The following is a 16,162-nucleotide window of genomic DNA, read 5'->3' on the forward strand; positions in this document are numbered from 1 at the left end:
ATTGCTGACTTTTGCCTAGTGCTGCTCCAATGAGGAGGAAGATGCACACTGGTGACATGTTTGAAGTTCATTGCTACTGCTGTGATGACTTTGAAACTGCGTTGAGTGGCATATCGTTCATGCCAGATTTCGTGAATATCGAGAAAGTGTCTAAAGGTCTGCATTTGAGGGAGCCATGATAGATAGTGTCTGTAAGACCTGTTCCGGGGGATCCACATGAAATTTAAAAATACTGACACGGAAAGTATTACAGCTAATACTTGATACCTCTTTGTAGATACTATATTATAATGTTGGCACAACAGACTGGGTATTTCCAGATGCAAATTTTGGTACTTACACAGCCCCAAGATTGATGACCTGAATTCATAATAATGGAGACAAATTGCAAGTGTTTTAAAAGTAAATGGTGTTTAGTTCTACATATATATACAGTATGTATACTGAAGGATGTTTTCACATTAATGTTAAATATAGATAGTCTCTTGCTTTCTTTAAAATTACAGATTTTAATGAATATATTGTGTTTTATTCAGTGCAATAGCAATGTGTATACATGATTTATAATACATAATATGTTTCTGATTTTCAAATACCCCACACAATGTTGTTGCATTAGATATGCAAGTGTGAAGTCTGTATTAGTGTGTTGTAGTGTTTGTGATCATGAAGTTATATCAGGGTGTTGAACGAAAAGGAGGGAGGCGATAGCACTATTGGTGACTGTATGCAGCACTTGTGAATGATGAATGTGACCAGAAAAATTCTGAATAGCTCTAACCAAACCTAAATTATGTACAGGGGATCTATGCAAAGAGCCACTAGAGAAAATATTAAAAAAATTGCCAAAAATATTTCAGATTTGAAAACTTTTGGCACATTGAAATTATCCACCTCACTGTCTTTAAGTTTTCCAAAGCTGCAAACCTATTTGAGATTTCAACACGATACTGCTCCTTACCCTCTACCTCGTTTAATTTCTTGAGATTGAATCTCTCCATATGAACTTGTGTGCTGTTTGCTTACTCACTGCCAGTCCTTCCCTAACCTTTGCCACCACCAGGTAGTGGTCAGTATCACAATCTGCTGTTGTGACCGGATTTAGTGTAACCAGTGCTGAACTCCCAGGTTCGAATATGGCTAAGTGATTCTAATAGTTTAATTTAAAACATTTAATTTCCTTTAGCACTATTCATATTTATTTTACTAAAAATATATACACTTAATTTATTTGAACATGCCCCTTGTAATGACCTCTGATGGTGGATCACCCAGCTCAGTCACTCCAGCCAGGCCATCCTGAGATACACGTGCATGTGCCACTTTAACCAGGGACTGAAAATGAAATTCACACTTCAGTTACTATTCGAGTCCCATCACTTCCAGTGTATAAGTTCTGTGTCATTTTTGTAACCCGCCTTTTGTGTTTGACTTCATGAGAAGGTTAACTATAATTAATTGGGTTGTTCTATTTCCCAAAGAGATGAGGGAAGCAAATTACCATAGCAAGGACTTGTTGCGCCTGTAACAGTTCAACTACCTAAAAGGACTCCCATGTCAGAAATACTTATATATCAGAAAGTATCAAGTTATGAAAGAATTCCATATATAACCACTGTAAAATTTTTAATTCTGTCATCAATGAATACTGATTGTAGATGGTAAAAATTACTTTTAGTCACATTTCCCAATGAGCGGCAGCTCTAAGAACAAATGTTAAGAAAACAGTGGGGGAGGGGAGGATTTGAATTTGGCTCATGCATACCAGGCTCCTGATGCTGAACAATCCTTTGAGTATACTCTGATCAAGGGCCACGCCATAGCTCAAGCGGTTAGTCGCTCTCTTCCCACCGCGGCAGCCCGGGTTTGATCCTGGGTTTGGTCAAGTGGGATTTGTGGTGGACAAAGTGGTGCTGGGGTGGGTCTTCTCCAAGTACTTTGGTTTCCCCTGCCAATCTTCATTCCACCAAATTCTCCATCATCATAATCACCTGAGGCAGGCTACAATAGGTCAATCAGTGGCTGCCATGCTGAGTGGACCCAACTGGACTCCACCCCCCACTAAGGGAATTTAAAAAAATTCTACTCTGATCAATACAATGACAGAGAATGTCATTTATAACTGAAGAGAGCAGTCTTCTGGTATGTGGTGCCGTGTAGATACTGTGTTAACCGACGTTTCATAGACACGTATCACCTCCATCTTCAGGGTAGGAGAAAAAGAAGAAATCCCTGAGCAAACCAGCGTGAACAGCTGCTAACAGGTGATATATTCCTCCAAAACATCAGTTAACACAATATCCACATGGTGCCACATCCCAGAGGACTGCTTTCTTCATAGTCACCACTATGAAAAGCTCAAATCTTACATGTCATTTATAACCGTTTATCAGTACTTTAAATTTAAAAATTTATAATTCAATATTTATTCAATTTTATTGGGAATCTTTCATATCACATTCCATTACAGTGCACATGTAATACAGTGTTTTTGTGTGGAAATTGGTGAATTCTGGCAGTGCCAAAACAGTTAATATTTTTGGCTTAATTATGGAAAACAAGACATACCTACCAGTCACTGATAAACTTAGGTCAAAACTCATTATGTTGCCTGAAAATGAGCACAGTGCAAGGATAATTATGATAGATGGTTTGTTGATACTTCTCAATTAGAAATGGAATGGCATGTATCAATCCTTGCTAGGGAGAACCTGAATTTTGAATTTCCGATTAGTGCAATTACAAGTCATCTTGAAACCTCTCACTTCTCACAACTGCTTCAACTACATGGACATGATATATGCATGCTCCATATTCCAAATAACATATACAAAGGAATTCTGAGTTTTCCTGTAACTTCACTAAGTTTTGTTCAATAATTTATTGAACAGACATAATTAAGTGAATACATTTATGGAATTCAACAAACAAAGTGAATTATATCATAAATTTGCACATACTTCACACAGTGTAGCGTATGTTGTGGTAGTGGTGCAAAGAGCAGTGAAATTTGAAATGAATCAGGTCATCACTGGCTGAATTTCTACATTGTTACCCATTGTCTATTAATTCTGTAAGCATGACTTGCAGTGGCACCCAGTCTGAAAGATTAAGGTAAAGGAAAAGCTATCCCTGCTAACAGACCATGGAGGCTTATAGGGTTATGAGATGTTGAGGTTCCCACATTTTCTAGGCAAACAGATGGCAGTGAGGTTGTCAGCCTCGTGTGCAGGCCACCCATTACCCCCAGGAAGATTCCTGGTACTCATTTCTGTTAGAGGCTGAGTCTACCCCAGGGACATAGTGCTGTTAGAAGGATTAGGTCAATTGAAAAATTCAATGTCATCAGGAATTGAACCCATGAGCTTCCAGCTTGTAGCACAGTGCCTCAACCAACTATGCTACCGCATACCCTTGTGAATGATTGAATGTTATCAATTATTTCCCCACATCATCAATATCTCTATCCAAAGGTAGAAAAATGTGTAGTAGGGATGGCACCATTTCACCCAGGTGGACAAGATCAAAGGGTGGTTGAAAAAGTAAGCATTTTATCATGGAATGAATTAAACTGAAATTTCCACCTGTCTGGGAACTGTTACAACACACAAATGCAGTGTGTGATGGTCTTCAACATTAGAACATCATTACTGACTTGGTACTTTTAGATAAACTTTGTTACAGGGTGGAATTATAACTTAAACATAAAAATTATAGTTTTTACCATGTAAGGAAATAACTGTATATATTTGATTCTCAAAAAAAGTAAACACTGAGAAAACTGATTATAACCACAGAAGACTGTTTCATATGTGTGACATTTTGATGGGAAAGTATGAAGGATCACTTTTAAAATTATCACTGAATACAAGGCTGACAACCTTACTGCCATCTTTGAGCAGATTGTCTAGATAATGTGGGACCCTCAACGTCTCACAACCCTATGGGCTTTCATGGCCTGTTACAGGGATAATTTTACTTTACTTACTTACAAAGATATGTCAACAAGTATCATCGTGCAAGAATGTTATGCATTAAAGAAATACCTTAAACGTTCGAGGCTCCCATATTGCAAGATCTGCTAATGTCTTCCTGTTCAGTAAGATATTACATCGTGTTAGACCTTCTCGAAATAAGGGATATGTCATGTTATGTTCCTCACAACCTGCTGTAATTCGAGTCTCCCAAAGCTGTAGGGGCAGAAAAGATAATGAAAAACTGGTGTAATGTAATATGCATTAATTCAGAAATTAATGTGCATGCATTTGTACTAGATTGTACCCACGGCAGCCATATCTTCCTTTTTCAGTTTTCTTCCTTTGGTAGCAAACACTAGAGCTCTGTGGACAGCTCTGATAGCAAGTGAATAGCAATTTCTGCTCCTTCCATAAAAGTGCTGAAAAGGCAATTGCATCAAGTAATATATATTAGTGTTCCGGGATGTGTTGCTATACAGTTTGGTAGTTACAGTGCCCCTATTTCCTGAAAGCTGGTATCTACCTACTAACGTACACGGCGTCGCATCATGAAATATAATCTCAAATTTTACCACTGAGGTCCTCCAATCGGTCATTGAAAATTGTTTAATTTACAACCTACGAACATTATGCAAAGAAGATATTCTCTGTTCTTGAGTAAATTAATTTAATTCGTTGTGAACCACTCCTTGCGACAAGAAATGGGTGTGAAATATATATCACTCTTTGCCTCTCCTAACCTAAAAATGGAATTTAATGGTAATTTTAACTAGTTTATATAGACTTTCGCTATCTTGAAATTCATAAGACCTTACAGCTGATAATTTCAATATCCTTCGCTTCTTCCAAAATTCATCCGGTCCTTTATTTCGAACAAATAATGCTAACGATGTGAACACCATCCTAACTCACAACACCAGTCAAAATTATCAGAATGCTCCCATTTTCGTCAGCGTTCAGGGTGGTGAAGAGATGTCATAGACGGTCATAGACGAACCACCAATGGCTCTTCACAGTTCAGTTACGAAGGTTAGGAACGTTCGGAAAGTCTCTTCGGTCCCGTGTCTCGCCACGTACAGACTATTGCTTGGTGATCCATGGATTAACGGACTCAGTCAGTCACATGGCCACAGAGACAGTAACAACGCAACCACGGCAGCTACAAAGTAATTTGCATTGCATCGAAAATTCTTTGGACTACTAACTCCGCCGAGGCCGCCGAGCTCCATCATCATGCGATCATTTTGTGAAGGAGGAAAAGTGTTGGCCGTTGAGTGTTGTTGTATATTTTTCAAAAGAAGTTTTTTTTTGCGGGCGCAGTGCGATGTAATATTTTGAAAATGAAATTAAGTCATGGAGGTTGTATGATTGCACATGTATTACAGACATATAGTTGTGTTTAGGTACTGACATTATTTTGTAAGTTGGTGCTGAAATGGACGGAAAAGTGACTTTGAAACTTCTGATGGTAGGAGAAACTGGTGTGGGTAAATCAAGGTTGGTTAGTTCACACTGCTAGTAGATCAACATTTAATTTGTTTCATGAATCAGTTCAGTAATTTGTCTACGCTTTGTAATACATGTGTTATTGTAAGGCATAAATATTGCGTTTTTCCCACTCCCCTATTATAGCCTCCTCCTGCGATTCACCGAAGATGATTTCAATCCTGACCAACCCTTAACGATTGGAGTTGATTACAAGCTCAAGGAAGTCACAGTTGATGACAGTACTGTGAATTTAGCAATTTGGGTAAATATGTTAACACAGTTCTGTTTCACTGGTCACTGGTGTGCTGAATGTGTGTGCATATGCATTAAAAGCAGTAATATTTTTTTTATAATGCATATTTTTTTTTTTTAGGACACAGCTGGACAAGAAAGGTTCCGTGCTTTGAGTCCCAGTTTTTATCGTGATGCTCAGGGTGCAGTTTTGGTATATGATGTGACCAAATTACAGACTTTTACAAAACTTGAAACATGGCTTCAGGAATTGGATATGTATTCTAGAAGGAACAATGTTGTTAAGATGATTGTTGGAAATAAAATTGACAAAGTAGGCTCTTTTTAGTTTTTCCACATTTTTATTAGATAATTACTGAACAGTTTGCTGTGTACACATTTTGATTATGGATATATTTGACCAATAGCAGAGCTTACTAATGTGCTTATTGTACAGTGTCACTACTGTGATCTTCGGGCAGTTTCAAAAGTTGTGCCAAAAGTCCCTGCACAGTATGTTTTTCGCACATGTTGCACAGGACCAACAGATGTGTAAAATAACTTTTTAGTTGTTTCATCTTTTATTATGTGGTATAGACATATTATTGCTATGCCTTTCATTGGATGTGTGCATGTGTCCCATCGTGTATAATGATCAGTCCTAAGCAGGATGCCTGGAGAATATAACTGTTATTAAAGCTATATTGGTCAGGATTTTTTCCATTCCAAACTTGATATATTTTCTGAAAGGAAGAAAGGAATTGACCAAGACTAAGAAATTATATAAATGAATTTTGCTGTTACTTACGATTCTTTAACATTACTAGACCAAACAATTCTGACTTACTTTACCCACAAAACTATCACTGATTCTGGGTTGTCTTTGCTTTTTTATTTATTTATTTATTTATTTATTTATTTATTTATTTATTGTTCTGTACAGTATATTATGTGTTTAAATTTATCAGAGCTAAATCCATTCATAACTACTTCCTTGATGGAAGAGAACCTGATTATGTTATCACCTATGGCTATTAAGAGAGTGGGTTTCAGTTGTCTTATTTCATTTGCAATTAGTAACTTTAAACCATAAGACTTTGTTTCTACAGTTAACTGAACCTTTCAATCCCCATATTAACTGCAGGTGGTGTGAAATGTTTATGATTCTTGTTGCAGGAGAACCGGGAGGTAAGTAGAGAGAAAGGCTTGGACTTTGCCAGAAGGCATCAAACAATGTTTGTTGAAGCAAGTGCGAAAACAAAATTCGGTGTCCAGTCCGCCTTTGAAGAATTGGTTCGAAAGGTTAGCATATGCTTTTGTTTATGTTAATTCTTCATAAGCAAATGTGGTTGAAAATGTGAATATTATGAACACCTTGCACTTCCAACTGAAACATCTGTAAATGCATAAGCACCAGTTTGCAGATATGGTCATGGAAACTGCACAGACTTTTTTGTATATCTGTATATCAAAATGCATGGTACAACTCCAAATTTGATGGATGCAATATGGTATATGGTTCCATATATTTTAATGTCAGGACTGGCTAGAGGTTAGTGGTCAGTGTCACACTTTGGTCACTTTAGTCTTGGAGGGCATTGGTCTGATGATGAGCCCCAAAATAAAGAATGGGAATGACATTCACATCTCCAGAGATGTACAGGATGTGTCTGTGTATTTATTTCAGATAATCCAAACACCTGGCCTCTGGGAGAAGTATGGAACAAGTAGTGATAGAGTAAATGTTCATGATCATGAACCGCCATCGGTGCCAAGCTGTGGTGGTTGGAAATGCAGACTGGTATAATGTGATTAACTTGTACTGGCAGGATGTTGCATCACATTTAACACTAGCTGTCATTTGGGTTGCAAGTTCCAGAGTTCTTCACATTCAGGTGGAAGCACTGAGTATTGAGTTACTCAGTATTCGTCTCATGTTGAAACTCTTTACAAACTGTTTGGTAATACATTGAAATCCAATTGTAACATTGCATTTAGTGCATTCTGTTTTGCATACATTTTAGTATAATATAATTAACATTGTAATTTAAAAGTAAAGTTTCAGCATTTCCTAATAGCTTCAGTTTAGTGGCTTCATTATAACCAGTCATTTTGTGCTGCTATCTGGATATTTAGTTTTGCCTCATTTGTTAAAAATATTTTCATTGAGGTTTAAAATTGTTTATACAAGTCTGAATTAAGTGGCAATACCTTAGTGTGCAGGATTTCAGCTGTTTCATTGTAAATAAAGAATTGCAACATTTTTAAAGTGTTATAATTTTTAGTGTTCTGTACTCTATTATGTTATATTATGTGATAATTTAAGTAATGCCCCCTTAAGGAATCAATTCCAAGACTAGCAGTGGCCTTGATTTCCAATGCAGAATGCCCAAAGCTAAAAACGCAACACCTGCAATTTATCTATAAACATAGGTGATCTGTCTTGTTGTGCAACTAGGACGTTTTGTGGCATTAATATTGTATTGAGGTCTACATGTTGACAAGGAATGAAGTATGACCTTTCATTTTTCATTTTGTTATTATTATTATAAATTTAGTGTAATTAAATAGCATTTATTTTAAATAAATCCAGTAGGTAGAACAAAATAACAGTTGAGGTATGGAACGTATAGTTGAATGATGGTTTCGAAAGTAAGACCCTCCTGAAATATGTAATGTAAAGAGAGAGAGGGGTGTTAATGTGTTGCAGGTACAGTCTCTTACATTTATTTTTTGAATAGCGGTGGCAGTTTATGTGCTGCTTTTTTATCTGTGATTAAGTAGGCATAACATTTAATTGGTTACAGATGTGTGTATTATAAATTGCAGAAGAATTTAGTTTTATTTTATGATCATTTTATTGTAGTTTTTACCTGTATATTTTTCAGCACAGAATGCAAGGAATTGGCACACACATTCTAATCAGCTACATTGTTTCTTACTGGTTTCAAGGATAGGGTCCCCTGGCTGTCTATAGTGCATTAACATATTTCCTTCATCATGTTTACAAGTGAGAGTAGGATGTGATCAGTGATGAAGGACAACATTTTCATGACCCATGGCATGATTGTAAACAGTGTCACTAAGTAGAAGAGGCATTTCACTAATCCTTTTAACAGAGACATATATGTAGTTACTATAGGATTCTGACGATGGTGTATAACACACTGATATGTTGGGATTTTGGACTTTATCCATCGTCCTGGTTTTTAAGATAACAAATAAAAACACGACGTTTCGGAAACTGGATCTGTTTCCGTCCTCAGGTGAAGGAAAACACCTATTCAGTTGGGTCCCTTAGNAGACATATATATTATGCACATGGTTGATCATGAAATTTTGCTTTCAAAGTCTGTCATTACAATGGCACTGGAAAAATCAATTATCAGTGTGTACATTTTTGAACTTGATACTCTACATTAATTTTATAAGCCCCATCTTATTCTAATTTGGGGGGAGGGGAGTTGAGAAGAGTATTTCATTAAAAGTGATATGGAATTGCTCTGATTGGTGGGATTATTGTCTGATATAAGGAAGCCACAGATTAATTCCACAGCAGTGAACTCTCAGATAATGGAGCATTTTGAGTTATTTTGCTTGTAATACTTAGGTAGATGATCATTTAAGTGGCTGTTGTCTTTCATTTTGAGCTCTGTATTGTAAACAGTCATTAAAGAGCATGTTACAAAGTACTAGAGCCTATTGGAAACAAAAACATGATCAGGCAACTTATCAGAAATCATTGAAGTTGTACCTAAAAATTAAAACTAAGATTGTCAAACTAGATCATTTTTATTTTGAACAGCTGAATTGACATTCATATTGATCTCATCATGGTCAGTGGTATAAAACAGTCATAATCTTTGTGTTGTTGAAGAAATTGTGCTAATTGCTTTGAATTCACTATTTTTTTTACAGAAAAATATTTATGGCACCATTCATATGTAATATTGCCAAGCGCCTTCCTTTGTGTGAATATTTTCATGAAACTTGGTCCACTTTCTCTTTTCTCTGTCCTAAAGTGTTGTGGTATTTTGTTTATAATAATCTCAAGATTTGATGGGATTCATCAGGTTTATTGAACTCTTAGACAACTTGTGACTACACTTTACAAATCACTGTTAACACACAGACTTGTGTTCTCCACTGCATTCTTCACTCTGCTGCTAGGTAGTGGCTTTCAGCGGTGTAGTGTCCTTGGCTTCTTTGTCCAGCGGCTGTGTCCTTGCTGGCTGGCGCCTTTCTGCTGCAGCTCCTGAGGTGAACTAACAAGCTTTCAACTGCCAAACTAACTAAACTTGAAGTCAGAGTTACTTTATGAGTGGCATTTTACCGCCAGTCTATTCATCTTGGCGCAAAGCTTTTTGGGGATAATGACCAGAAATTTATTTTCTCAACTGAAACCTTGAAGGTAACATCCCTCTCTTATGAGAGGCTGGGTTTGTCTCTTGTGAATAGACTTTGCTTTTGTCAAGTGTACAGATCACACACATATAGTGTGCTATTAAAAATTCTTACTTTTGCACTATATACAGGTCCTCTGTATGTCCTGGCTTTGAAAAATAGATCATGCCTATCTTATCTTATGCTACAATGGCAGCTTTGTCACTTGAATGGTGATAAGCTTGATCACCACCAAGTTTAAGCCTCTTATATTACCTGTATCTGGCTTTGCCTTTTCCTATACTGTGAACATGTTCATTCTCATGATTTTCTATGACTTATGCTTGTTACCTGCACAGTTTTATTATGTAATTGTATGCATATGGAAGGTTGAAAGCCATGTGTAATTGCAGACCGGTGTGCACCTTGGAAACTTTCAGTGGTGCGTAGAACCTTGGTTTGCAGGCACTGCAATTTTGAGAGGTATCTGCCTGCTGCTAATTTTCAGGTGATGCAAACATAAGTCATTACTGATCTAATCAGTGCTTTATGGAGGGTTAATGTTTGCACTTAAGCGCTCACTTTCAAATAAGGAGTAGGTTTTAATAAATTTTCTGAAGGCCTTGGCTTTGATCATTTCTGTGTGCAGTCTCTATGTAATCATCTTAGGAAAGATTCATTCATTCATTCTTTTATTAATCCTGTAGATCATGATACAATGATATAGGACAAGTCTTTCAGCTAATATACATTATTAAATTACAACAATCTTAATACTAAAAAATTATATAAGATATACAACATTTTATACATTATATACTATATATTTCTGCTTATATCAGTAGCCAATATTCAAGAATTCATTGTTCATTGTCCTCCATTGAGTAGTAGTACCTCTGAATAAGTAAACTTCTTCAATTCCCTTGTGAACTGATTTTTGTTTTCTGTTTCTTTTATGTTGTAAGGCAATTTGTTGTAAAAGAGACAGCCAGCTACTGAAGGATTACTATTATAAAGTTCTAAGTTGTTCCCATATATATGATAGTCTTGATTATTTCTTGCGTTATGTATTTGTTCATTCACTGTGCAGTTACACTTTTTTTTTTTAACATATAGGATTGTTTCTTGTATATATAGTGAGTATACTGTTAGTGTCTTTAGATTTATAAAGCTATCCCTGCATGATTCCAGATGTTTTAGCCCTGCAATATATCTTACTGCCCTTTTTTTGAGTACAGAAATTCTTCTAGTGAGGGTCTTAGCACTATGTCCCCATACTATTATTCCATAAGATAGATGAGGATAGATCAAATCATAATACAACATTCCTCTTTCCTTTAAATCGAGTATTTTAGATAGCCTGTTAATTACGAACAGGTTATGGCTAATTCTACTGCAGGTTTTTTTCAATATGTAATTCCCAGCTCAGGGTACTACTGTATCTATTACTACCCCCAGGAAATTTGTGCTTTTTACATTTGATATTTCCCTGTTCTTTATTAGAATTTTTAGATTACTATCCTGCCTGCATTGTTTTGTCTGGAAGAGAATATAGTGAGTTTTGGATGGATTTATAAATAAATTGTCTCAAAGTATTGCTCTACCACTCCTTATATTATTTGAAGTTGTATTTTGGAGCTCATTCATATCTTGTCCTACATTCAGTATTGATGTGTCATCAGCATACATTATTGGTCTGCCTTGTGTTAGATGTGGGATATCGTTTATATACAAGATGAAGAGTAATGGGCCAAGGACCTATCCCTGGGGGACTCCGTATCTCACTGGGAGGCTACTTGACAAATATTCTTTCATACGATTGCCTTCTGTGTGTGTTACTTTTACGTATTGAGTTCTGTTTCTGAGAAAGGGTTTGATTAGTCTCAGCATGTCTGACGAAGTCACCAGTCCATTCAAAAAGTGGTTGATTCATTTGAAATTGGACGTTTGAGACTCCAAAATCGTATTCTGTCACACCAGCTCCTTCTAAGGTGGCACACTGCTCAGTTGATAATGCAGTGGATCTTCCACATCCAAGTAAGTTTTTGGTTGGTAGTCCACAATCTTCTTCTGGATGTATATTTTCAGGAACATCCCAAGTTGGATTTATAGCTGAGTGAGTCATGTATATCAGATCTTGTCAAATTTGCTCTGCACAAATAATTGGTGCAGGCATTGACTCATAATATGAGTATGTCAATGGCCCTATTTGGCCAAAGTGGCCTTCATTTGGCCCCACTGGGAAGGCTAGTCTATAATCAGCTCCAGCAAGGTCTCTCACATCACCAATTGATCTTAGGCATTCCTCCATTGGGGCTGAAACTGGATAATTATTGCTGCGGAGGTAGTCGAGGAACCTAATCTCTTTGTAACTATTTAGGTCCTGGTGGTTTCGAATGGCCAAAAGATGTGCATATAGATTCATTGTCAAATACCAAACAAACATGCTTTTTGAAATGTTTTTTCCAAAATTTCTGTCAGCTGACAGAAGTAAAACATACTCCCTCTCAGAAATAGCAATAAAGCCTTCTGTTGTCACAGCAAATTCATTTCTACAAACGTAGGGTGTTAAACCCAAGAAACCGCCAGCATCGAAGTCTTGCCACATTGAATCGTTTCTTAAATAAGATTCAGTTGTTGATAAATTCTTGGGCTTTAGGTCTTGATCTTGATTGACCTCTGGTTTCGGTGAAATTTGTGGGGGAAGTTCTTCTGTTTTGGGAACTTTCTGCTGGTAAGATTACACTGATATATTTTACATGATTGACAAAAGGGATATTCCATCCATTCAGTGTAAGATGAGCCTCAGGGGGCCTAAGTCTATGAAAAAAGTAGATGGCCTGAGTCATGTCTTCATTGATCTTTATGTTCCAGCGCTCAAATCACATCTCAGTAGCAGTGATACTTCACTACAGCTTCCTGAGAATATAACCCCTTTGCAGTCTCTCGCACACATGCAGGTGTCATCAGCAGAGAGACCTAGAAAGACACCAGGTGTTTGGGGTGTATCATTTATATATACTGTTCAATGTGGAGGACAGGTTGGAACCTTGGTGCAAATATTTCACGTTCAGTGGAGACTTGGAATTTTCTGTGAGAAAGAAAAGAACTAATAAGCTTGATTAGACTGACTGAAAATTTTAATTTAGATAATTTATATACCAAGCCAAGGTCCATGTTGTATCAGAGGCTTTTGCAATGTCCAAGACTGTCACAGCCATAGACATGTTATTGTGAAATTTAAGGTGATGTGGTCCATAGGCCTCATACATTGAAGTGTCATGCTGTGGTGGGCATAGAAACCAAGCTGGCTTGCATTAAGCAGGCCTCTTTCTTAAACGTGCCTTTGGTCTGTTTTCAGAATAACTTTCTCGAAGTGCTTGCCTGTTGTGGACAAGAGGCTAATTGGACATAGATTTTGAGGGAATTTTGGGTCTTTACCAGGTTTCAGTAATGTTATAACTTTTGCTTGCTTCCAAAGCTTTGGAAAATGCAGTGATCAATGATGGTGATTAAATAAATGTGACATGTACCAGTGGCCATGTTTAAGATGTCTCAGTTATTAGTTTCCAATACCATGAAGTCCACAAACCTTTCTCAATTTCAGTGTCTTTACTAGCCATCTTTTTGTGCACTGAAGTTCACTGCACTGTTAATTTTTCTCACTAACTGCAACAGCTCAACTTCTCTTGTCCTCCTCTCAATCACTGAAGTACATACTGCCTCAGTCTGTTATAGTCTTCCCTAGGCATTGCTAGGTTATGGTTCTCAACAGTGGAGCTTCTTTTGCTCTCGTGCTTCACTCACACCTTCACTCAACTGGACTGTATCTATCAACCACTCATCCTTATGTCACTGACTGACCACTCCTACTTTCTCTCCTGACACCTTTCCACAGATTCCTTATGTAGCCTTGGCATGGACCACATAGAACATACCACTTCCAACAATTCTTCCCTTGTTGCATGTGTACATTGCTTAGCAATGGCTCTGGTGCTGTTGCCCAGCAATGACGCTTTCTCTAGTTCCTCTTTGTAGCTGTCAGACCACGTCACACCATTCTGGGATGACCGAAATGTAGATGGAAGGACCAGTTTTGAAACAGAATGGTACTGTCGCAGCCAGTCCTTGGATTGAAAGAAAAGGAAGTTTATCATAAAAAGATTATTTGCTTCAGTTCTCACAATTATAACAAGAACTGCCATTGATATTTCCGTTGATGTTACAGTGAACATTCAGGTAATGTTCATTCGTTGAAATAGAGGAAGGCTGATAAGGAATTATGATTTACCCTACTTTTGTATGTATTCTTTCATTGTTTGTCTGATTTGAAGTAGAGTTTGAAATTCCCTGATCACTGGGTTGAAAATGAGCATTGAACTTTTTCTTTGTTTCTGTAATTATGTTTCCATTTTTTTTTTATTGTATATTTGGTGAAATAGAAGTGTGAGGTTCTCAGAGTCTTACATGTATTTCGAATAATTTACTGTACAAATGTAAACAACATGAAAAATGCCTTGGACTTGTATAAAAATGTAAGGTAATATAATTGTTGCAAAATTTTCTGTATTTGCTCCACACTTCACAGCACAGTAGTACAATACAATTTTGTGTAAACAAATTAGGTGGTTTAATAAATTATAACTGTTATTCATTGTGCCAGAATAATATATATATTATTCATATCTGATAATATAACTCTTATCAGTCCCTGATAATAAAGACAAAAATGTTTCAAATATGTTCCATGCTGACGATTGTCAGAGAAGACATTGCATTCCATCACACTGAAAGCCTCAAGTCTTGTGTTTATATGTACTCATTTGAATTTCAAACATTAGCTTGCTAAATGCATTTGTGTGGTAACTCCAGGCACATTAGTAACTTTTAAGCAAGACTTTGGCAGGAGAATCACAGCTGTAGACTGTGGGAAAGCAGAGAGGCATGACTCATGCTTCATCCTTTTCTGTGAACTTGACACATCATCCATCATTGTTATTAGTTCTGCAAAATCTAATACCTTACAAATTTTTAAGTGACACTGTAAATGTAAAAGGAGTTTGTATAGCAATGGGCAACAGGCTGGACAGCCTGGGTTCAGTTCATGGCAGTACAAGATTTTTCTCTTGCACAGTACCCAGACCAGCTATGGGGCCCACCCAGCCTCCTATTCACTGTGTACCAGTGCTCTTTCCCTGGGGATAAATTAGCAGGAGCCTGAAGCTGACCACTCACCTCCATCTAATGCCAAGGTCAAGCAAGAATCTGTACCTCCACTCCCCATGTGTCTTCATGGTATAGTGTGTAGGTAATTAAACAAAGGAATTTTACCTTTTGTTGTACATGTAAACAAAAAATTGTAATATTTTCCATTGTTAAGCATTTCTCTTTCTAGGATGCATGATGCCTGGGAAACAGCAATTTTTTGTGTGTGTATAAACCAAGTGTGAATGCACTGATTTTAGACATGCAGAATTTTAATTTATAAGAATTCTGTCTTCTGGGATATAATGCTATGCAGTCCAGTAAATGTCAGCCAACATTTTGGAGGAACATATTTCCTCCAACTTCAGGGTTAAAAGTAAGCAGAGCAAGAAATGACCATAAATCAAGCAGGTACAGAACTATGCTTGGTGCCTGCTTGTTCTGGTTTCTTGTTTGGTGTATTCTCTGACTCTGAAAGCAGAGGCTATATATAGTCCAGTAAATGGACTGGGATAGGTTCCTCCAAAATGTCGGTGAAATTCTGCGGTACTGGCCTTGCATTAAGATAGCAATGTTTACAACAGTAAATATATTTCAGTTTTAAAATACTGACGATGGAAAACTAGGCCAGATGAGTCTTTATAGAGGTTGGATGACCGGGGTTCGATTCTGGGTAGGGGCAAGAAACTTTCTCTACCACACCCCATCCAGGCTGGCTCCAGGGCCCACCCTTCCCTCCTATTTAACTGGTATCAGATGCCCTTTCCCTTGGATTAAAGCTGCCCGAGCGTGAAACTGACCGCTACCTACCTCCTATTGCTGACGTCAAGAATGGTGGAGCTATACCCCCACATGTCTATGGCAAAGAGACATTTAAA

At 37.2% G+C, this 16,162-nt stretch overlaps 2 protein-coding genes across 2 annotated transcripts; one reads left to right on the top strand and one right to left on the bottom strand.

Annotated features, from left to right (window-relative positions):
• Positions 1 to 1,176: 1,176 nt before the first annotated feature.
• LOC111866939 (39S ribosomal protein L20, mitochondrial) lies at positions 1,177 to 4,981 on the bottom strand. The gene is made up of 4 exons (XM_023856323.2): positions 4,793 to 4,981; positions 4,286 to 4,396; positions 4,047 to 4,190; positions 1,177 to 1,335 (listed from the first exon to the last, which is right to left on the bottom strand). The coding sequence occupies exons 1-4, from the start codon at positions 4,877 to 4,879 to the stop codon at positions 1,228 to 1,230; spliced, it is 450 nt and encodes a 149-aa protein (XP_023712091.1). The 5' UTR covers positions 4,880 to 4,981; the 3' UTR covers positions 1,177 to 1,227.
• A 159-nt stretch (positions 4,982 to 5,140) lies between these two features.
• On the top strand, positions 5,141 to 7,959 carry LOC111866947 (ras-related protein Rab-18-B). Its single transcript, XM_023856336.1, has 5 exons — positions 5,141 to 5,474; positions 5,610 to 5,727; positions 5,839 to 6,030; positions 6,873 to 6,998; positions 7,384 to 7,959. Exons 1-5 carry the CDS (start codon positions 5,413 to 5,415, stop codon positions 7,501 to 7,503), a joined length of 618 nt encoding a protein of 205 aa, XP_023712104.1. The 5' UTR covers positions 5,141 to 5,412; the 3' UTR covers positions 7,504 to 7,959.
• The last annotated feature ends 8,203 nt before the right edge of the window (positions 7,960 to 16,162 follow it).

This window comes from Cryptotermes secundus, unplaced genomic scaffold (genome assembly GCF_002891405.2).
Source record: "Cryptotermes secundus unplaced genomic scaffold, Csec_1.0 scaffold899, whole genome shotgun sequence".
NCBI classification, from domain to species: Eukaryota; Metazoa; Arthropoda; class Insecta; order Blattodea; family Kalotermitidae; genus Cryptotermes; species Cryptotermes secundus.

Coding starts and splice junctions, on each gene's coding strand:
- LOC111866939 (XM_023856323.2), bottom strand. CDS start 4,879: ATGGTGTTCACATCGTTAGCATTATTTGTTCGAAATAAAGGACCGGAT. Junction 4,397..4,792: donor GGATATTGAAATTATCAGCT/GTAAGGTCTTAT, acceptor TTGCCTTTTCAG/CACTTTTATGGAAGGAGCAG. Junction 4,191..4,285: donor AAAAGGAAGATATGGCTGCC/GTGGGTACAATC, acceptor CTGCCCCTACAG/CTTTGGGAGACTCGAATTAC.
- LOC111866947 (XM_023856336.1), top strand. CDS start 5,413: ATGGACGGAAAAGTGACTTTGAAACTTCTGATGGTAGGAGAAACTGGT. Junction 5,475..5,609: donor ACTGGTGTGGGTAAATCAAG/GTTGGTTAGTTC, acceptor CCCCTATTATAG/CCTCCTCCTGCGATTCACCG. Junction 6,999..7,383: donor TTGAAGAATTGGTTCGAAAG/GTTAGCATATGC, acceptor TATTTATTTCAG/ATAATCCAAACACCTGGCCT.